This window comes from Staurois parvus, unplaced genomic scaffold (genome assembly GCF_062004578.1).
Source record: "Staurois parvus isolate SC_StPar_1 unplaced genomic scaffold, SC_StPar_1.0 ptg000409l, whole genome shotgun sequence".
Lineage (NCBI taxonomy): Eukaryota > Metazoa > Chordata > Amphibia > Anura > Ranidae > Staurois > Staurois parvus.
Window position 1 is genome coordinate 1,757,136 of NW_028318205.1, and position 23,163 is coordinate 1,780,298.

General features: G+C 40.0%; 1 protein-coding gene across 1 annotated transcript in view; it reads left to right on the forward strand.

Moving 5' to 3' along the window:
- Positions 1-23,163, forward strand: part of TPO (thyroid peroxidase) — a 225,803-nt gene that overhangs the window by 148,522 nt on the left and 54,118 nt on the right. The window contains exons 7-10 of the mRNA XM_089686702.1: positions 5,490-5,660; positions 7,358-7,595; positions 18,123-18,331; positions 21,687-21,848. Coding sequence (XP_089542828.1) covers positions 5,490-5,660; positions 7,358-7,595; positions 18,123-18,331; positions 21,687-21,848 — 780 coding nt within the window. The remainder of the gene's footprint in view (positions 1-5,489; positions 5,661-7,357; positions 7,596-18,122; positions 18,332-21,686; positions 21,849-23,163) is intronic.

Sequence of the window (23,163 nt, forward strand, 5' to 3'; positions counted from 1 at the left end):
CCTTAAGCCCCCCATCCACCTGGTTTTTTAAAATATCACTAAATACATATCTTAAATTCAACCAGTGTCTTTTTTCATACAGTTGTTTCTCTTTATCTTCTTACTTCCCTCTTTTTCTTCTTTCCTAAAAATGCTAAGCCAAATTCTTTTAATCAGGTGAATATATGTAGCTCTGTGTTGGTTCTTTACTCTCTGAAGTCTCTTCCTAACATCCCTTGGGCAGAAAATATATTGGGAAAAGTTTCAAAGGGGAAACACCTCTCCTAGCCTGCTTTTCAAACAGCATGTTATGAATGCATCATGTAACAAATGCATTTTTCTTTCTGTAAAAATTAGAATTTACACAATAAAATATACATACAGTTGTGTTCAAAATAATAGCAGTGTGTTGAAAAAAGTGAATAAAGCTCAAAATCCTTCTAATAGCTTTTATTTCTATACACACAAATGCATTGGGAACACTAAACATTCTATTCCAAATCAAAACATGAAGAAAAAGATATCAAATTTGTGTTGTTCCTCTAAAAAAAGTGAAGAAAAGTGAATATTAGACTGTTCAAAAAAATAGCAGTGTTTGTATTCTTCTTTACAAACTCAAACATTCATTATATAAACTGAAAAATGTTTGAAGATTTTGCTTTCCTTTGAATCACTTAATTAATATTTAGTTGTATAAGCACTGTTTCTGAGAACTGCTGTACATCTGTGTTGCATGGAGTCAATCAACGTCCGGCACCTGTGAACAGATATTCCAGCCAGGAGCGGACTGACCATTTGGAAACTCGGGCACTGCCCGAGGGCCCGGGGTCAGTAGGGGGCCCCATGAAATGCCCCTGGTACCTTTTTCATAGGCTTTTTTGAGTTTGGGCAAGGACACAGGGGCCCCATGATCCTCTATTGCCCGGGACCCCATGAGTTGTCAGTCCGCCCCTGATTCCAGCCCAGGATGATTGGACTACATTCCACAGTTCTTCTCTATTTCTTGGTTTTACATCAGAAACTGCATTTTTGATGTCACCCCACAAGTTTTCTATTGGGCTGGCCACTCCATAATGTCAATCTTGTTGGTCTGGAACCAAGATGTTGCAAGTTTACTGGTGTGTTTGGGGTCGTTGTCTTGTTGGAACACCCATTTCAAGGGCATTTCCTCTTCAGCATAAGGCAGCATGACCTCTTCAAGTATTCTGATGTATTCAAACTGATCCATGATCCCTGGTATGCGATAAATAGGCCCAACACTATAGTATGAGAAACATCCCCATATCATGATGCTTGCGCAACCATGCTTCACTGTCTTCACAGTGTACTGTGGCTTAAATTCAGTGTTTTGGGGTCGTCTGACAAACTGTCTCCGGCCACTAGACCCAAAAAGAACAATCTTACTTTCATCAGTCCACAAAATGTTGCACCATTTCTCTTTAGGCCAGTCAATGTGCTGTTTGGCAAATTGTAACCTCTTCAGCACATGTCTTTTTTTCAACAGTGGGACTTTGCGGGGGCTTCTTGCAGATAGCTTGGCTTCACATAGGCGTCTTCTAATTGTAACAGTACTCACAGGTAACTTTAGACTTTCTTTGATCTTCCTGGAGCTGATTGTTGGCTGAGTCCTTGCCATTTAAAGGGTAGCTCCACTCAAAACTGATAGCTATGATGAATGGTTACCAGTGTGCTTAAAGTGTGTTTAAAGCCGAAACATCTTTTCAATCTTGGCTGATTGACTGATTGTTTGCTGAGTCCTTGCCATTTTGGCTATTCTTCTATCCATTCGAATGGTAGTTTTTCGCTTTCTTCCACGTCTTTCAGGTTTTGGTTGCCATTTTAAAGCATTTGCGATCATTTTAGCTGAGCAGCCTATCATTTTCTGCACTTCTTTATATGTTTTCCCCTCTCTAATCAACTTTTTAATCAAGGTACGCTGTCCTTCTGAACAATGTCTGGAACGACCCATTTTCCTCAGAATTTCAGAGAGAAATGCAATGTAACCAGCATGTACAACATTTGCTGCCTTCCTTCCTTAAATAAGGGCAATAATTGGCACCTGTTTTTCAAAGAATGAATGACCTCACTAATAGAACTCCACACTGCTATTATTTTGAACATGCCCCTTTCAATTAGTGATTCAATGACACAGAATCAGCAGCATGCATGTCATGACTGTTGGGTCTGTTGGATTTCTATTACTCTACTACACCTGCTAGTAAATTATTTGCCATGTAGAAATATCATTTATACCAAAAACAGTGATTGATCAGGTTAGTGATGTCTGACTGCTATTATTTTGAACACGACTGTATATGTTTGTAAAAGATTGTAATCTTTACAAAACATCAAGCAAAACTTCCTGAAAAAGATGTAAGTAAACGTATCTAGCACTTGTAGATTTTTGTTAGGAAATAAAATGAACGTTCTGAAAATGAAAATTTTCTAATTATTAATGTAGTCAAATTGACATTAATTTTCAACCACAATAATGAGAAAATTAGTAGTGCCTTTAAGGACTTTTGATAATCTAATTGATTTTTGTGCACTTGAGGAACCCTTCAATTCTGTGGATACTTTATACAGAGTTAACTTTACTTCTAGCCAGCTTCAGATGAAGCCCCACATTTTCTCCACATCCTCTGTTCAAGCATCTCATATGAGATGGATCATAAGGGTGAAGTGTAGGTCATTTGCATGTGGGTGGGTGTAGCATGGTGCTGCGGCAGTGATTACACAAAGTCCAGTTGCAATCCTATCCACTCACAAAATGACCTTCAAATCTGGGAGCTAGGGTCTTAAATAGACCTTGTCTGATCAAAGATGGCCACCAGAGTCACATGGGGCAGCAGCATCCAACTGGATCACTTCCCTAGTGACCCAGGAAGCAATAAAGGAACAGTTTCCTCCAGACTTTGACGCCTCCTGTAATGCAGCTGTGTTTGAGCGACACCTGCAGTGGAGGAAGGAGACTGCACCTGTCTACATGCATAGGATGCACACGGGACGTCTAGGTTCAAATTGATTAGAAGATGATCAAATGTACATGCTTTTATAATATTTTGCACCTTGCAGGTTCACTATAAAGAGACCTTTCATTTTAAAAAGAAGGTTAATCAGTCTGCTTGATGCAAGTTAAAGACTAAATTTACCATTTCAAGAAAATAGCCTATGCAATCAAGGGCCCCAGCAGATATTAAAAAACTGTGCAGCTGTATAAATGGTTTATTAATTATATTGTCATACCTGTAGGCTATTTGGGTCCCTAGAAGATTGGCCAAAAAACTCCCAATTTGCAACACCCATGTCCTGACATGTTGCTAGAACATGGAAACTGTAGGACACTCTGCCAGCATTACAGGAACAAAAACCAACAAATCTAAGACATAGCAGCAAGAAGGCTGGTTGTGGGAGTTGGTAAATGGGATTTTTTGGTCAGGCTTCCAGGGAGACCTAAATAGCCTTTTGGCAAGGCTGCGGTTAGAAATCACAGAATCCCCGTACAGCCTACGTGACAGGGCCCCCCTCCCCCATGAAAATATCAAAATTATATTTTTGCTTAAATACACTAAAATCATTATTAGCGGACACAAACACATCCTAATTTAAACAATTTCTGCTAAAAAGGTAATAAATACATAAAGCTCTGCAAGTGAATGAGGTCTTGGGGCTCATTCACGTGGGTGCTGTGACCTGTACAGTGTGAATCAGCATTTTTTTTTATATGGCTGGAGCTGCATACATGCAGCCTATGCTACTCTATGGGGCCGTGAACACAGCTGCCAGCCTTAATTTGACAGGCTTGTTGATGCCGGTGTATGGCCCTGAACACAGACAGAGCACATTTGGTACAACTCATACACACCTGCACATCTGTCAAATTAGGATATGCAGCTGTGTTTATACAGCTGCTTCCTCATGACAGTCAAATCATTAGCAAGACCTCATCTGGAATACGCAGTTCAGTTTTGGGCACCAATTCACAAAAATAATATTGGGGAACTGGAGAAAGAACAGAGAAGGGCAACCAAACTGATAAGAGGCATGGAGGAGCTCAGCTATGAGGAAAGATTAAACAAACTGAATTTATTCTCTCTTGAGAAGAGGAGATTAAGGGGAATATCAACATGTATAAATACATCAGTGGTTCATATAGTGAACTCGGTGTAGAGTTATTCACCCTGAGGTCATCACAGAGGACAAGGGGGCACTCCTTATGTCTGGAGGAAAAGAGATTTAATCTCCAAATACAGAAAGGTTTCATCATATTAAGAGCTGTGAAAATGTGGAATAGACTTCCCCAAGAGTTGGTTCCGGCCAGTTCAGTGGATTGCTTTAAAGAAGGCCTGGAATTTTTCTTGGATATACAGAATATAACTGGATACTAACATTTATAGGTAAAGTTGATCCAGGGAAAATTCGATTACCTCTATGGGGATCAGGAAGGAATTTTTTCCCCTGCAGGAGCAAATTGGATCATGATTTGTTTATTTTTTTTTTTCACAACGCTCTTGGGGGGTGCTCTGACCCCTGATCTCTCCCTTTTGAAACAGAGAAAGGAACTTAGGACATAGAATTCTCAGTCCCTTTCTCTGCAGCTTCAACTGAACTGTAAATGAATGAATAGTTAACTCTGTACAGAGGCTCCTGTACATTCACAAACTGCATGGTAAACTATGTGCAGAGCCTTCCATGGCTCCCCATCCCGAAAGGATCCCCCTGTGAGCATCAGCAGTAGAGAGAAGGTGAAACCAGCAGCGTTGCGAGGGGAGATACACAGGTTTCCTGGGCGGCAGGGCGGACGATTGGTGTAGTGAGGGGAAATTACCAGAACTGATCGCCCTGTGTGGCTTCCCTCTGCAGCAGCTGAAAGCCAGCGTCTCCTCCTCTCCTTCCCGCTGGCTTTCAGCTGCTGCAGGGAAAAACCACACAGAGGGGGTTAGTTCCAGCAATTGCCCCCACCTTCCTTCCCCCTGTCGCACTGATCACCCTTCCTGCCCACCATTCAGTTCTTCCTGCTTGTCAGCTGCCCTGGCCCTCTGCTGGCCTGGGCCCTGTACACCTTTATAGGCAGCCCTGTTTTTTACAGAACAGGAGCCACTTGACTGCCTAAGCTATTTTAAAAAGGTGAACTTAGCATTTAAAGCATATTTTATTATTCATAAATTCCTATTTCGGGAGCTTTTTTAACTAGAGAAACTGCAGTCCAAACTCTCAAATGGAAATCAACTTAGAGTAGCCATTTTTAGAATATCCTTCCCATGGGACATTAATCTCATGTTTAATCAGTACAATTCATTTATTAAGTGAAAATTGGATTGATTGATTCATTCATTAATATGAGCAAATTGGATCATGCTTTGCTGGGTTTTTTTTGCCTTCCTCTGGATCAACGGTGTGTATAGGGTTATAACTTTTTTTTTAATGGTTCAAACTGGATGGACTTTTGTCTTTTTTCAGCCAGACTAACTATGTAACTATATATCTGTGTTTTTTTTTTTACATTTTAGGTGGTCTAGATCCCTTGATAAGAGGTCTGTTAGGAAAACCGGCAAAGTTGCAGACACAGAAGCAGCTCATGAATGAAGAGTTAACAGAAAAGCTGCTTGTCCTATCCATTAATGGTTCAATGGATTTGGCATCCCTTGATTTGCAGCGGGGTCGTGACCATGGCTTACCAGGTTACTTTTCTCTTTTGTCCAGGATACATTGCTTTTTAAAGACCAAAGATCAATGTATTGCAGTTGTCAGAAGTATTGTTATTTTCTAAAGAGCTGCCAAGAGTTATGTAAGTTCTGTATATATACTTCGCTCTTTCAGGAAACAATCTCCAAACTTTTTCATATCATTCCCAGAGCATTTTGAGATGTTTTATTATTAATGTCAAGACTGACATTTTTTCTCTGTTTTGTTTGTTTTGTGTGTGCAAAAAGCGTCCCTGTAGTAAAGGACAAACAATTTTTTCAGGTCTAAAAAATTCAACCATGAAAGAGTTCTATATTTTCAAACTCAAAGGATGTTTAACTTTCTGATAAACTTTAAATTGCAGGGCAGGGAGACACATAATCATCTTTGAACACAGTTATTACCACCTACATTGTTTCTTTATGTCTGTACCATTGTTTGCACCACAATAAGAAATGACCTAAGTTTTCTTATTGCAAAACTGAAGACAACTGCTTATGTTAATCAACGTTTAACAATAACATCACACAATTTGAACCAGCTTTCAACATGATAAAATGGGGGTCTTCATGGGTACAGAAGAAGATGTCTACCATTATATTTTTTATTTCATTTATACATTTTTGCAGCAGTATCTTGGCTAATCATGTGATGTCCCTGGGGATGTCTTCCTTTTGTTAATGCAGTGGCTATGGCCACTTCCTGAATGCTGCAGAGTATATCGCCACCTAATGTTCTGGAGCTGTTCCCTGCACCTTTCTCTTGTGAGTCAAGGCTAGCCTAATGATGTGCCCCCTGGGGGTGTGTTCAGGGCTCACAGGAAGTAAGAAGTAAAATCAAATACAGCACTTACAAATTAAATGATGGATACATGGCATATCACAGGCTGTAGCTCTCTGGGGATTGTGTTGGACCATCCTGCAGCAGAATTTGCACAACTCCTCTGTTGTACCATCAGGAGAAAGAGGAAGATTGATGAACATAAAGTGCAAACAGTTGTCGGGAACACAGAAAAGATACCAAACTGTGAAACAGAGACATCCTTCCCCTGATAATATTGCCAAGGAGTTAGAAATCTGCTGGTATGGCTTGCAATATTTTTTAAGTAGTTGTAAACCCTTATACATACCCACTGAAGTGCCTAGCCTCAGGTGATACACAGAAATGGAAAAGAGTCCTCTCCTACATAAGTTGTACCTATTTATTTGCATTCCTATCTTCTTTATAGCTGTTCAAGGTACAGAATTTACACAGCATTTCAGAGCGTCAGGAAGCAGGGATGTGGTGTCACACACTGCACTGCATAGAGTAGCGAGCCGAGTGTAATCTGAGACCTAAGTGGAGGGAAAGAGCACACTCCCCTATACATAGGAAAGCATGTAGCTGAGGCTGTCATTTACCAGCTGTGTGCTGGAGTGGGATGGGCCATCTGGTCTCTTGGGATTGTCTGGTGTCAGCACAGAATGTCAAAAGTGACTCATGCAGATAAGAGAAGAACAACAGAGCAGATGGAAATCACACTTTGGTGCTTTGGATAGAGACACGTACACACTATAGAAGGATATGAAGGGTAGAAGGATATGCTCTATTTATTTTTCTTATAGAGGTTTACAGCTACAGTGAAAATGAAAAACATAAAGCTGGACATTGCCATTCAGCAAAACTTCTACTCTTAATTATACTGTTCTTACAGGATACAATGACTGGAGAGAATATTGCAGATTACCACGACTGAACACTTCAGCAGACATGAAAATGGTTATATCTGACGACAATATAATCAGTAGAATTATGGAGCAATATAAACATCCTAATAATATAGATGTCTGGCTGGGTGGACTGATAGAAGATCTTCTTCCTGACTCTAGAACTGGACCTTTATTTGCATGTTTAATTGCAAAGCAAATGAAAGCACTGCGAGATGGAGACAGGTAATCAAAAACATTTGTATCACCCTCTTACCCTCTTGCAGATTCCTTGACTCTGTGTGGTTGAAGAAATTGTTACATTTTCCGGAAATGAAAGGCAGCAAGAATTTCTTACAGCCAGTAAACCCAGGGAGAGAGCAATTAGGGCAAAGGATACCCCCAAAAAAACAGAATGCAGACTCTGAATCTCTATTCACAGTCAACACAGAAGGACCGTTGTGCCAAGGCAAAATTCCGTATTCACCAGACTGTATAGCAGCTTTAATGCAGCACACATCCTTCTTGGATGAGCCATCAGAACTTCCTGAAATGTCCACAGTTTGTACCTAGCTCTTCTGGATACTATTTAGGAGATCAAGCTTTACCCGTAGTAAAATTCCAATCAAGGGAAACACCTTTCTGCACTTCCTCTCCTGGATATATTCTCCAGCAGAAAAGCTAGAGGCTGCAGATCTCAGGCTTGGCCCAAGCAGCAGGCTTGGGAGGAAGAGGACTTTCAAAGATCTTCTGAAGCTTACCTACATGGATAGCCAAATCTAGGAAAAATATAACATTTTAGCTAAAACACATTACTCAGCACATGAGTTTTAAAAAAAAGGGTATGATGTATTGGACTAATTTTTAAACTCATTCACTGTATTAAGCTTCATTTACACAAACACCAAAACTGGGTGTAGCAGCTTGCTTTTCAAATGTGTGCATAGGATCAAAAACAAAAACAATTCTTTCGTGACTGGAACATAATTGGATAATTGAGATGAACCTAGCTTCACCCAATTTACTAAGCTCAGTGAATATTCAGAAAAAATGGGCTCCGCTCCCGTGTGGGAATCCTTCCTGATGTGTAATTTTATTGTGACAGCAGAGAGACTTCCCCACCATCAGAATACACATTTTAGCACTGCAGTTTACAGTATAGTCTGCAGAGCTGAACGAAAATACCAACAGGGTGATAGAACAGAAGTTGATTGGTAGATCAAATTTTGTTTAACTACAGTTGCCACACATAGATAGAAATTCTGACACTTCCTGCTGAATCGACCACATTTTGATCCATGCATGATCAGCTTTACTATGATGGTAGCACTCAAAGTACAGGGCATTAAAATGCAATGGTAAAAAGTTATGTTTGAAGACTAGCTTGTTATCCCTAGATATGCAAAGCTAGCTTATGCATTTTAATATTTAAAGTGTTACTATACCCACAACAGTAAAATCAGTCTGTATATGCAGTAAAGCATGCTTGTTATACTCAATGTGGAACCTAGGGGGTTAATCCTCTGCATTGTGTGAAAAGAATGTTTGATCCTGACTTCTCTGATCCTCCCCTTCTTCCAGTGTTCCCCTCTATCTCCTGATAGAACAGAGGCTGGGGGGGGGGGGGCAAGCTGCACATGCCTAGTTTGGTTTGTATTGCTAGAGAGTTTTGTTTTTCTTGGGAGGGTGCATGTGATCAGCACAGGGTCAATCAGCACTCTTCAGACAGAGGTCAGGGGTCTTGCAGCCTCCTACAGGAGAATGAAATTTCCTCCTATAAGCTGTAAGCAGTGCTTTGCTGGACACTGAGAGAAGTCACAAGCCTGCTCTAACTGTTGATGAGAAAAGGTATTTGGCAGTTTATATTTACTAAAATAATTGCATTTCCATGTTCTGTGTACTGTGGGAGACCAAAATATAGTGAATGCAGGATTCGGGGTTTAGTAACACTTTAACCACTTCCCACCCGGCCACTGGACATTAACAGCCAGGTGGGAGCTTCGTCGTTCTGAGTGGACGTTCAGGAATGTCCTTCAGAACATGCGCACAAGCGCGGCCTCATGGCTGCGTAGCTGCGCACTTTTCGGTGTGCCTGTGTCCCTCGGACACAGCGCAACACCACTCGGCAGAAGGGCCCCCTGATTGGCCATTCTGATCACATGACGGCTGTTTCCAATCACAGCTGTCATGTGATGTCAACAAAGCTGCCATTCAGTGGAACAGCTCTGTCTCTCCTCACACAGAGCCCGTGAGTGAGGAGAAACCAAGCCGATCAGCGAGTGCACACAAGCACACCACCCACACATCACCCTGTCACAGTACCAGTATCTATCACTGGTACTGTGACAGATGTGAATCACTGGTGCTGTGACAGATGTAGATCATCTGTGATTCACATCTGTCACAGTACCAGTGATCCACATCTGTCACAGTACCAGTAATCCACATCTGTGACCAACATCTGTCCCAGTGATCCACATCTGTCCCAGTAATCTACATCTGTCACAGTACCCGTGATCCACATCTATCACAGTACCCGTGATCCACATCTGTCAGCGTACCCGAGATTCACATCTGTCACAGTACCAGTGATCCACATCTGTCACCGTGCCAGTGACCTACATCTGTCACAGTACCCGTGATCCACATCTGTCACCGTATCCATGATCCACATCTGTTACAGTGCCAGTGATCCCCATCTGTCACAGTGCTCATGAGCCACATCTGTTACCGTACCCATGATTCACATCTGTCACAGTACCAGTGATCCACATCTGTGATCCACATCTGTCACAGTGCCAGTGGTCCACATCTGTCACAGTAACCATGAGCCACATCTGTCACTGTACCCGTGATCCACATCTGTCACCGTACCCGTGATCCACACATGTCTCAGTACCCATGATCCACATCTGTCACAGTACCCGTGATCCACATCTGTCACAGTACCCGTGATCCACATCTGTCACAGTACCCGTGATCCACATCTGTCACAGTACCCGTGATCCACATCTGTCACAGTACCAGTGATCCACATCTGTGATCAACATCTGTCACAATGCTAGTGATCCACATCTGTCACAGTACCCGTTATCCACATCTGTCACAGTACCTGTGATCCACATCTGTCACAATGCCAGTGATCCCCATCTGTCACAGTGCCCATGAGCCACATCTGTCACAGTGCCCGTGAGCCACATCTGTCACCATACCCATGACCCACATATGTCACCGTACCCGTGATCCACATCTATGATCCACATCTGTCACCATACCCATGACCCACATATGTCACCGTACCCGTGATCCACATCTATGATCCACATCTGTCACCATACCCATGATCAACATCTGTGATCCACATCTGTCACAGTACTCGTAATCCACATCTATGATCCACATCTGTCACAGTGCCAGTGATCCACATCTGTTACAGTACCCTTGATCCACATCTGTCACAGTACCCTTGATCAACATCTGTCACACAGTATCAGTGATCCACATCCATCACGGTGTACCACTGGTTATCCACATCTGTACCAATGATCCACATCTGTACCAGTGATCCACAGAACCCCCCGGGGGGCTTGTTTAAATAGAATACTACAATTCATTGTGTTGACATGCACCTCACAGATTTCTTTCACCCAAGCTTTCCTGCTGATTAACTTGATAGACAGTGCCTACCTTCTGTGTTGCTGCTTCCAAAGTGTAGCGCTCACTCCCAACAAAAGGGCCCACTGATTTGGTTAAAGGTTCCATTCTCATTAAATGTACAAGCATCCAGGCACACCGTCTTAGTCACTCTTTTGGCTCAATGATTAGTCTAGGGGTATCCTTTTTTTGATGCTTTTTTGAAACTTGAACTTGGATGGGTGTGGGTAACCATGGGATACTCCAATAACATTAAGTAGTATCTTGAGGACACCTGACTTCCACCTGAAATTCATAGGGCAGTCCTTGCAGCAGCAAATGATCAGTTGAGCTACACAGGACCACCATGAGCAATGCCCATGTTTAGTACAAGCTGACTCTGATGCAAGAGCTATAGCAGCAGCACACAGTCACTGGGATCTCACACACCGATCTGTACTCACAAATGTCTTCTTCCAATATCAGCCAGACATTTCTCCTGTGAATGCTTCAGACCTGATCCCCAAAAATCCTGCAGTCAGGTCCAGCAAAATAGAATAGGCCCCTCAGCTAGCACACTTGGGGCCTTGAGGATCAAATAACGATGCCCTCGATGGACAAGTAAAGAAGCACAGCTTGACTGCCCAGAAGGGAAGCAGCCCTTCAGGCTGAGATCTTCTCTTCCTGGACAAGAACCTCTCTGCTCCTAGCCACAAACTGTTTATGCCCTCTCCCAGCCGCCAACTAAGCACCCTCCCCCAAGGATTGGCATGGACCACATATTCATACTATAGATTTGACTCTCCCAGTCCACTACTTTCCCAAACCATCCAGATGGCAGGGGGAAGCAGCTAACCCCATAGCCTGTGAAGCTCAGAACAGACCAGAGTAATCACAAGCAGCTCCACTGATTACAGGAGAGCTAAGGAACTAAGTTTACCAAATCTAGCAGCTATCTAGGCACTATGCATGCAGGGAATTGTAGTTCTATTGCCACTGCCATGTGATGAAGTATATGTGCACATAAACACCGTTTCAGATGCAGCATGCATGGAGTTAAGTTTTCAATGAATAAACTTCGTATTTAATAAAGATTTTTTGTAATGTAGACCGTCAGCCCAAACCATTGAGGGACATTGACTGGAAAAATATATATTTTATTTCGAGAGTTTGGTTCTAATTTAGGTATATTTAAAATAATTGTGTCAGCTCATGTATTGCATCATTTTTTGAGACGCAGTGGTGAAATTACACTTTAAATCTGATGAGAAGCAAACCATTTAACTGAAACAGAGTCAAGTATCACCACAGTGTGACTGTCTGCTTATGATTAACTGAAGCCTCCCTACAGAGTTAAAATGACTGAACTGGGACACACTGATATATTTATCACAAGTCAACCTATATCTTGGGACACCCATGTATATCTGCAAAAGATGGAGGAAATGCCGCATGAAAAATAGACTGAACATCTAACAGTCTGCAGAACTAAAACATGAACATGCTGAAGGCAACAACTAAAAATATACATTTATAAATGAAGTGCTACAACCATATATTTCTGATGAATTTGAAATGAAAAAAGTACAGGATTATTAAGCCATAAAATTAGCCTGAAATTAGTAAGTATAAAACAAATAATTATGTACAAGCTTTATTTTTAAAGAAAAATTACAAAACTGTTAAAGTAGAATTGAAAATTAAGTCTTCCTCGATCACTTCATGCTGGCCCCTTCTGCAGATATAGCTACGTAAAACATTAAAAATAAGGCCCTATACTGTTTAAAACCCAATAATACACTGGGGGTTATTTACTAAAACTGCACGGTGCAAAATCTGGTGCAGGTCTGCAGAGAAACCAACCAGCTTCCATTGTCAAAGCTTAATTGAACAAGCTGAAGTTAGAACCTCTATGGAGTGACGGGTGTTAAGGGATATGTGTCCATTTAAATCCGCCGACATTCAGTCTGATCCACCAAAAAGAGATGGATGGGGATCCATTCCCCTTCCATCCATCGGATAGGATAGGATGGCAGTTGGGTGGAAACGGACAGGCGGTCTGTGTCTGTATCCGCTCTACAGCAGCGGAGGGGACATGGACCTGTCATCCGCTTGCACAGTGGGGATCAGCGGAGAGATCTCCCGTTGAGCAAGCGTATCCGCTAACTGGTCTGCCCTATGTGAAAGGGGCCTTACTGCTGCTTAGGGGCTCTGGGCTTCAGCCAAATGGCAGCTTCCAGCAACAAGAAACAAGAGCAATGCTGGAAGCAATTTACAGCATACTCTATTTTTGGTAGCACAATTATTAATGTAAAATGTATGTTCCTTGCTAAAGAACATTATTTTTTATCAAGTTGTAATGGGTAAATTTCCATTTTAAAATCAATCAGTTAATTTTTAACACTAACCAGGAAATAATGCACCTGTGCTAAGATCAAAAATATCTAGGTTGTGTCTGAAGCAGATGATGTGATGTGTTTTGTTTCTTCTGGTCTCATTCCTTGCTCACTTTCCACCTTAGCTAAAGCATGCCCAACTTATCCAATGCTCCTTAATGGAATGTTGGTATCCCAGCACCCTACTGGATCTCTAGTCAGCTGGTCATTTATCTGGAACCAGCTCAGGCTTTTAATCTTCTGCAGTATTTACCAATTATTATTATTATACAGGATTTATATAGCGCCTGCTCCTTGGAACTTACAATCTAAGAGGGAGGGGCTAGTGGCTAGTGGTACAAAAGGTAGTAACTGTAGGGGATGAACTGGTAGGAGGAGTAGACGATTCCATTATTAGCTGAAGGCATGATAGGCTTCTCTGAAGAGATAGGTTTTCAGAGATTGCCTAAAAGTGAACAGAGTAGGCGATAGTCTGATTAATTGGGGTAGAGAGTTCCAGAGGATGGGGGAAGCTCTGGAGAAGACCTGGAGACGAGCATGGGCAGAGGAGATGAGGGAGCTAGAGAGCAGGAGGTTTTGCGAGGAGCGGAGAGTACAGTTTGTGTGATATTTGTAGACAAGATTTGAGATGCAATTTGGGGCAGAGTTATACATGGCTTTATATGTTATTGTTAATGTTTTGAATTGTATCCGTTGGGCAATGGAAAGCCAGTGGAGGGATTGGCAGAGAGGGGTGGCTGATACGGAACGGTTAGTAAGGTGGATGAGTCTGGCAGCATCATTCATGATAGACTAAAGAGGGGATAGCCTGCAATGAGGTAGGCCAATGAGGAAGGAGTTACAATAGTGAAGGCGAGAGATAACAAGGGAGCAGAGAGGTAAGTGGCAGATTCTCCCACCCATCTCTGCTGCTTTTGGAGTGTCACCAGCAGCAGAGTTGCCAATGTGTCATCAGCCTTACAGTTAGATATAGATTTTTTTTCTCTATTGTTGACATTTGACTGTCCATTTTTACTTTATGATATTTCAGGTATTAACCAAATTGTTTAATAATTTCAATCTTGATATTTAAACCCTGTGTCATCTAGAAACCAAAAAATGTTTATACACTAGTGTGAAGGAGATTTCGAAGAACTGTCTTCTATCAGATGTGCTGAATATATTTTGATCTGGCATTTACTGATAGCAAGGGGCTAAATCTCTTAAAAATCTTTAGAATGCAGCAAATTATTGAGAACATAATGTAGTTTCCATGAACCATACCTAGTATCAGTAATTTATATAACACATGAATGTTTACTTAGGATGATGTGCTCTTACAGTTTTATGGCAACCTTATCCATGAACAAGGTTAAAAGCTTTCAGCCATATATTAAATATTTAAAAGTTTTTAAACTGTGTTAACCAGTAATTCAGATTATCGATCTTATTTGAATTTATAATGGGAAAACACTTCAAGAAGGCATGAAAGAGCTTAAAGGAAATTTATGATCACAGCATACACTTTCAATTTATAACATCAGCATTGCAATAACAATCCAAACAATAGTTATTTTTGACAATCCACTATAGGCTTACTTGAAAAATCTCCTTTCATGTTGTGGTTGCTTCCTGTCTGCTGGTCATCTCTTTCCACAACTTCCTGAAAGTTCCACAACTTTCCTCTCAGCATTTTTGTAGTTTAGAAGGCAGGCTCTGTGAAATGTGCGACCCAGCAGTGCCTACTCACAGGAAATATTTAATACGTGTCACAAGATTCAAGGAAGTAAATGTGTGGGAATCTTCACAGAGCGAGAGTCAGACTTCAAGATCATTCAGATTAATAAGAGTAGGCTAGAAATAATTGAAACACAATGTAGATCTGAATATACAAACTTTCATTTTGACCATAGATTTGCTTTAAAAGATAAGTTCAGGTTTTGGATAAAAATAATACATGCACATTGGAGCCCGTAAAGCAATCAGTAGGTCTCTGATGCCATGCAGGTTTCCTGCAGACCTGTCAGAATATGTGCTTGCCATACAGGATGTACGAGCAAGCAGATATACTGACAGGAAGCTTCAATGAACTACCATGGCACTCCACAGCGCCATGGTATCTCATTGGAAACTGCAAGTCCACAGCTGCTAAGGCTGTCGGGACTTGTAGACACTCTTTCACAGAACACTGTGAATGAGTGACGCGGCCGTGTCTGATGGATAGTATGGGGAAACTTCTCCCCGTACTATCTGTCAGAGAGAGGGGGGCTTCGGGCGCAGCTGTGGCTATGGGAACATGTTACATATTCCACCCTAAAAATGGGTGGAACATGTAACATGTTGCAAAGGTGAACTTATCCTTTAACTCACCTTGTATATGAAAGATCCCCAAGGTATACCATATGGGAACCCTGGTTCAAGTAGGGGTTCTTAATCCATCAGATATGTATATCGCAAACAATACAACAGCTGTGAATGGAATCACCTAACTAAATGAAATGGAAAACAAAAATAAAGTGAGCACTTGGAGATCTGGGAGCAACTAGCACATATGGTGAACCCACCCCATAAACAAAATGCAAATACATAAAAAAAAGTGCTGCGCTATATGACAATGTAAACACATGTGTCTTATTTATAATACCTAGTTATTGCAAGATAATATGTTATATTATCCAAAATATGTTATCAATATTCATCAGTAACTTTCACATTAAATATCAAAAAGTTTCCAAAAACAGTGCAAAAATAAAGCAAATTGTAGAAAGCAAGTGCACAGTGAAATTGATGACTGCACAAACAGTCCATATGAACTGCAGTCCTTAGTGTAGTAAAGTAAAATCCAAATGTGAAAAGAACATCCGTGAGATCCTTCACTAATATACACTCACCAGAACTAAGTTCAAATCAGCTTCAAAAATGACATTCCTAGACAATCAATACTCCTCCTCCTGGGGCTGGTTCAGAGACATCAGAAACATACCCTGTAAAGAGAGCTCCAATCATCCCAGATCAGGCACTTGTTCTGATCTCACTGGCTATTACTGGATGCAGGACAATCCCCTTACAGAAAAGAGCCTGTGTGCTGGGAGATCTGTTTATGAAGGTACAAAGTTAGGAGAACTAGTGAAGAAAGTCCAGTATCCTCCCCTATCCTTTTTGATATAACTAAAGGAATGCACTGCAAATATTGTGACCTTGCTATAATCCACCACAAAATTAAGACAGAAAAAAGTGTTAATAGTAGAATCAATTCTGCATTTTGGTTCAAAGATTGAACCCCTTGAATCAGTTGTGTTATCACTTACTTTTACTCTGAACTACATAGAGAGACAGATTAACACGCTTTGTGACTTAGTCATCAAATGTGACAATTTGGAGAACCAATCAAGATGCAAAAATATTAAAATTTCTGAAATCCCAGACACAATATCAAATAGCAAGCTTCCAACTGTGTCGAAACACTTTATAAATATAAATTGGCTAGAAAAGAAAATCCTAAAGCTGAAGCAGGCAGAGTGCACCTTGTGGGAAGATCATTCTAAAATATAAATGAACCTTAATGAGATACTCTTTGCAAAGTTAATTTCCCTAAGATTAAGGAATCAATTCTGGCTAAAGCTTGCTCAGTGAAGGGGACTTTGACATAGAAATCTCTCAAGAAGAACCTTTGCAAAAATTATGCTGAAACCAATTATCGATCTCTTGAAAGAGAACCAGTTCCTATATAGATGGAAATTTGCAGTATCACTGATTGTTATGGTTGGTCATGAAAAAATAAAGCTAAGATGTGGAGATCCTCTAAGCCCACTTCTTTCAAGTTTGAAGTTATCTATGAAGATTGAGGAATGGGAATTTTGCCCTTGAATCTATATCGCAGATGAGGATCATGTTCAGATATAAAAATTACAAGGGCCTACATTGCAGTGTTAAACTCACAGTTTTGAAGCTTGACAACTACTGAATGTCCAGCAGTGTTAATTTTGAAGTCCAATTTTCATTTAGTTTTAGTCATAGTCATTTGACTAAAAAATCATTTTAGTTTTAGTCGTATTTTTATTCACCTGAATTGTTTTAATTTTAGTTGTATTTTAGTGAACTCAAATCTCCAGTACATTTTAGTCATCTAAAATCTTGTGGGTTTAATTAAATCACAGTATAATGTCTTTTTTAAGTATTTCTCTAGAATTTGCAAACTCATTATATACTCCTGTAGTAAAAATATAATAACTTGTTATTATTTATGGTATTAAGGTTTAAACAAACTACATAGACACAGATTTAGTGATTACATAATGTCTTTATAAGCAAAACCAAGTCTCATTACAAGAAAAGTCCCTCCCTCACATTTTCATTCTGTTTTTGTTCGTTGACGAAAATAGGAAGTGATTTTCATCATAGTTTTCGCCAACTGACAAAAATGTGATTTGATATTGATTTTTGTTTAGTTTTCATCACTGAAAACATGCCACTGACAAAAATTATGACTTAAATATTTTCATCAACGAAATTAACATTGCCCACCAGAGGCCATGTAAGAGCCTTCCTCTGATTGATAATAGGAGTTATATATAAATGCCATATCAAGGGGAACTTTGTAAAATCTCCGACTATAATAATTTGGATAAGGTGTCTAAAATGCCAAACATCTACAATTTGCAGCTAAATTTGGTAAAATTAATATTAAAAGTTTATTTCAAAATGTTTGAAAATGTGTTTTTCATGTTCACATATATCATTATTTCATTATCTTTTCACCTCATAGGTTTTGGTATGAAAACTCCATGATGTTTACTGAGACTCAGAGAAAGGAGCTTGAGAAACATTCCCTTTCCCGTGTGGTTTGTGATAACACAGGCCTGAGCCACGTACCACCTGATGCTTTTCTTACAGGAAAATATCCAGATGACTTTGTATCATGTGACAGTGTACCCAGCCTAGATCTCGAAGTTTGGAAGGAGAACATTGAAAAACGTATGATGTATCTTCCTTACATACTTGCCACTTGATGGAATTTTGTTCTTTTTCAGGGATATGGTATTACCAGCAATTCAAGGGCTCTGTGCCAAATTTTGTGCAGTGTACAAAAAGGACTTCTGATCATTTAATTTGAAATGATGGTGTCCTAAGGCAATCTCTAACCCAAAATGTACAGTACATCGACTAAACATTGCATAATTAGCTTTCCGGATCAAGCAGTAAATTGCTAAAGTTAAAACCAGATCAACTTAACATTAATGTCTCCATTTTGTCTCATGTACAAGGAGCTCTTTTATATGAGTAGCAGAGTCTGCAAAAAGTGGCCTATGGTGGATCACTATTTTATAGGGCGGTAGAGCAGCGACTGCCAGGCATTCAGGGGTTGATCCTGCTGCCTCTTGAATGACTGATTTTTTTTTTTAATCTGAAGGATGATCCTATATGGAAAGACCACAACTGCGGGCTAATCATTTGGATTGCAGTTGCGATATGCTCCCTTAGACCTTAATGGGCACGTTTGACAGAAAAGTTGAGTTAAAATCGCCACGCCATGAAGCATAGCTTTGCAGCTTGTGTACAGCCCTGTCTGGTTGCAATGGAAAAATTTAGCTGGGCATTCTGGAGTTGTTAAGACGCAGCTGTTTTTACTACCCACCTATTCTAAATAGTATTTATTGCTTATCACCTGGTGGGAAGCACTTATTTATTTTTTTGTAATTAGCAATTGTAATTAGCAATAAAGGTCTGCACACCACTATTATCTATGTTGTACACCATTAGGTAACCAACAATGGATTATTTTTCAGGGTGCTTAAAACCTCCACATTGTATCAATCTGTTAGTATAATAGATTTAAATATATAGACAGGCACACCCCATAACAAAAATAGAATAATGAGAATGATAGCTGATCCAGACACTGGTGAAAAGAGAGAGGAGGAGGAAAAACTCAACATTTCAGGGGTATAAGAACACCCTTTCTTAAGTGGCTGCGGGGCTGCGCAGCAGCGTGATCTGTCACTGGCTGTGTCCACGGGACACAGCTGATGACATATCCCTGCACCAGCCTGTTGCCAGTGTCGTGACCGCTCTGACCAATCACAGCAGATCACACGTCAATTGTATACAATGGATGGCTTCCTGCCATGTCATTCATTGTATACAATTATGTTGTTAGCTGTGACTGGTCAAGACAGTCACATGATACATACAGGGTCAATCACAGCCCATCTGTATCATGTGATCATCTTTGCGCAATCACAGCTAATCACAACAAAAGACTGAATGAATCAGTTGCATTCAGTAATCATTGCAAATATCAATGAAATACATTGGTATTAGCAATCATAATGTGTTAAAAAAAATTCCTGATCACTTGCCCAGAGTAGTTCAATGTTACTATGGTAACATTGTATTGCTTTAGTCACAGTGTGCTGAAAAATAAAATAGTGAAAAAAAAGAAAAAATGTTAGAAAAAAAAATTTAAACATTTGAAAAAAAATACAAATCCAATTATTATTATTTTCACCAAAGAAATGAAGCAGAATACATTTTGACCTAAATTTTTGAAGAAATTTTATTTATTTGCAAAATTTTATAACAGAAATGAAGAAACGTTTCAGATGTTTTTTGTTTTATTTAGCAAAAAATAAAAAAACTTAGTGGTGATTAAATACCACCAAAAGAAAGCTCTATTTGTGTGAAAACAAATTATAAAAATTTCATATCGGTACAATGTTGCATGACCGCGCAATTGTCATTCAAAATACGACAGCGCTGAAAGCTGAAAATTGACCTGGGCAGGAAGGGGGTATAACCAGGGGCGGACTGACCATTTGGAAACTCGGGCACTGCCTGAGGGCCCGGGATCAGTAGGGGGCCCCATGAGTTGCCCCTGGTACCTTTTTCATAGGCTTTTTTGAGTTTGGGCAAGGACAAGGGGCCCCATGATCCCCTATTGCCCAGGGGGCCCCATGAGTTGTCAGTCCGCCCCTGGGTATAAGTGCCCGATATTGAAGTGGTTAATCATTAAAGCATCAATAAAATGTATTTTTAAATGCAAATATAGGTATCTGAATTTGACCTGGTATCAGCCTCTTGCAGTGTTGTGTTCAGTCAGAGTTTAGAGAGGAGGATGAAGAAGCAGCACAAGGAGCCATTAAGGTATGCTGCAGTGAAAAGATAATGCTTATACAAGGAGAGAGTAGAGCAATACAGTGATGAGTTCATAAGTGTGTTGTTTCTATTTTCACTGTTCATTTAGGCCCCTTTCACATTATGGTTCTGATCATGTCCTGTTCATTTTCCAGACTTGTATCCATTTGTAATGTACAGCGTTGAGCGAACCATTGGCGCTTTATAATTACTGTATAATAACAATAATTTACACCCGCCTGCCTCTGACCCAGAATGGAAGGGGATCCATTTCCCTATGTCTAGGCGGAGCAAATTGGAGGGCAGTGGGGTGTAAACGGACACACCCTCCAGTCCATATAGCAGACCTGGCTCTGTCCATGTCCACTTTGTGTAAACTGAACATAAATAAACTTAAGATAAAATCTGTTTTTCTGCGTACTTGTAAACGTATGTGCTTTTAAGAAATGTATAGTGCTTTTCTATATGATTTCTGATATTCATTCTGATTCAATCTATATGATTTCTGATATTTATTTTTCTTCAATCCATATGAATTCTAAAATGTATTCTTTTTATTCAAGTATTTATGAAGTATATTTTTTACTCTTTAGCAGTCATCAAGTGGCAAATGAGATTCTGCTAATCCAAAATTTTAAACAGCTGGTTTACTGCTGTGCTCATTATCACGATTTTAAGATTCATATACAGATAGCTGAATAAGTTAACTGAATAACACACTCCCCTTTTTCCTTTCCAAGAAGGGACAGTGCACTCTAAATCTTCAGAAGCACAGGAAGCTTGCTATATTAAAAGTTTATTTTTAAAGTAAATATTTTATACATATTACAAAAATTATATCAGCATCAGTTAAAAATAAGAAAAAGAACTGCCCAAAAACAATTATAGTTAATAAAGAAAAAAAAAAAAGACTGGCCAAAAAATGTTATAGTTTTCCTTTAAAACATGTCTTGTTCCAAATAGGGAGAAAAAGAGAAGTTATGTTTGCATTCTGAAGTACAAACTATATTATATGGAACAGTGCTGAATGAGAGTGTGACCTGTGCATTGGTCGTGTACGCCTGCCCTGAATTTAAAAGTGTACTTCGAAAAAAAAAATAAATGTCTCATTTTTCACCAAGGCAAACCTTTGATTAGAGGAATAAAACCAAGATAAACATCAACAAGGATTTAACCGCTAGATTTCTTATTGTAGGTACATCCTGTGGCCTTCCAATGAAGATAGAAAATGGTGACTTTGTGTTTTGTTCGGAGGCTGTGTTAATTTATTTTTGTTACTCCGGCTATCACTTAGAAGGACATGAAGAATTAGCGTGTCAAGGAAATCAATGGAGTACCAAACCCCCATTTTGTTCAGGTACAGTTTATTACAGAGCATTACAATGAGAATTCTGCTGCTTTAGAATAATTTAATTACATTTTAGATATTGGTGCATCAATAGGAATGCAGGAAAATCTGCCTTTTTCAACCAGTGATTGAGCCAAGCAGTGATATATATATATATATATATATATATATATATATATATATATATATATGGGAGTGTACCTGTACATGGTCTAAGTTGTGAGTGACTGGTATGTGAATTTGAGCAGCATGGTGGCTTGGTAGTTGGCACTTCTGCCTTGCAGCACTGGAGTCCCTGATTTGCATACCACCTGGATCACTATCTGCATTGTGTGTGCATGTCTCCCTGAGCTTGTGTGTTTCTTCCCACATTCTAAAGTCCTGCTCGTAGTATAACACAGGCCAATACATACTTTGGTGCCTCGAATGTTAGACCCGTTCTTGGGTATATTTGACATGCTGATTCTAAAAGTCGCACCGCTTTTTCCCTATCAGCTCTAGTTACTGAGACATAGCATAAATGCCATATACCGCTCTTCACCCTGGTTGCCAGTCAAAAATCAGGATATTTGAATGTAGTGTTTTATTTATTCTCTTTGTAGCAAGTAAATCAAGCCTACTATGCTTTCCTTAAAGAACTCTGGGATAGGCAAACAAATCATCCATTAGTATACCCCCCTACACGAAACACTAAGTACCAGATTTGTGAAATTCCTTACCATTGAAGATAAAAAGTCTTTTTAACTGAATTTTCAGGAAGTCTTCATTATAATTCAAAAATAGCAGCATCTGCTCTGGCAAGGAGGAGGTGTAACAGCAGGGATTACTTCAAATCCTCTCCTCTCTCTGCAGGAAAGGAAACTACATTTCCCATTAACCTCTGGGAATTGCATTGAATGTGGGCAGGTGCACTAGGCTTGTACCTGTTGAATGTGTACTCGCCCACTCCAACATAAATCAAGACCTCTCTTTCTTCAGCCACTGCTCATCACCATACAGCAGGATAGTTAAGTGACAATCTTAGAAATGTAAAGCATGCATGTGCAAAAAGTTTAGTTCATTCTATGTAGTCTACTTTAATTAAATATTTAATTCCCCATCCTCTAGGTTTTCTGTTACTGGCTGTGAGGGGAGGTCTCCCTCCAGTGGTGTCACAGAAACAGGAAGTCTCCCTCCAGTGGCACCGCATGGACAGGAAGTAAGGGAAAGTCTCTCTCCAGTGGGGTCACAGAAACAGGAAGCCTCTTTCCAGAGGGGTCATAGAAACAGGACGTTTCTCTACAGTGGGGTCACTAAAGACTGTTCTAGGTAGCAGCAGGTGTGG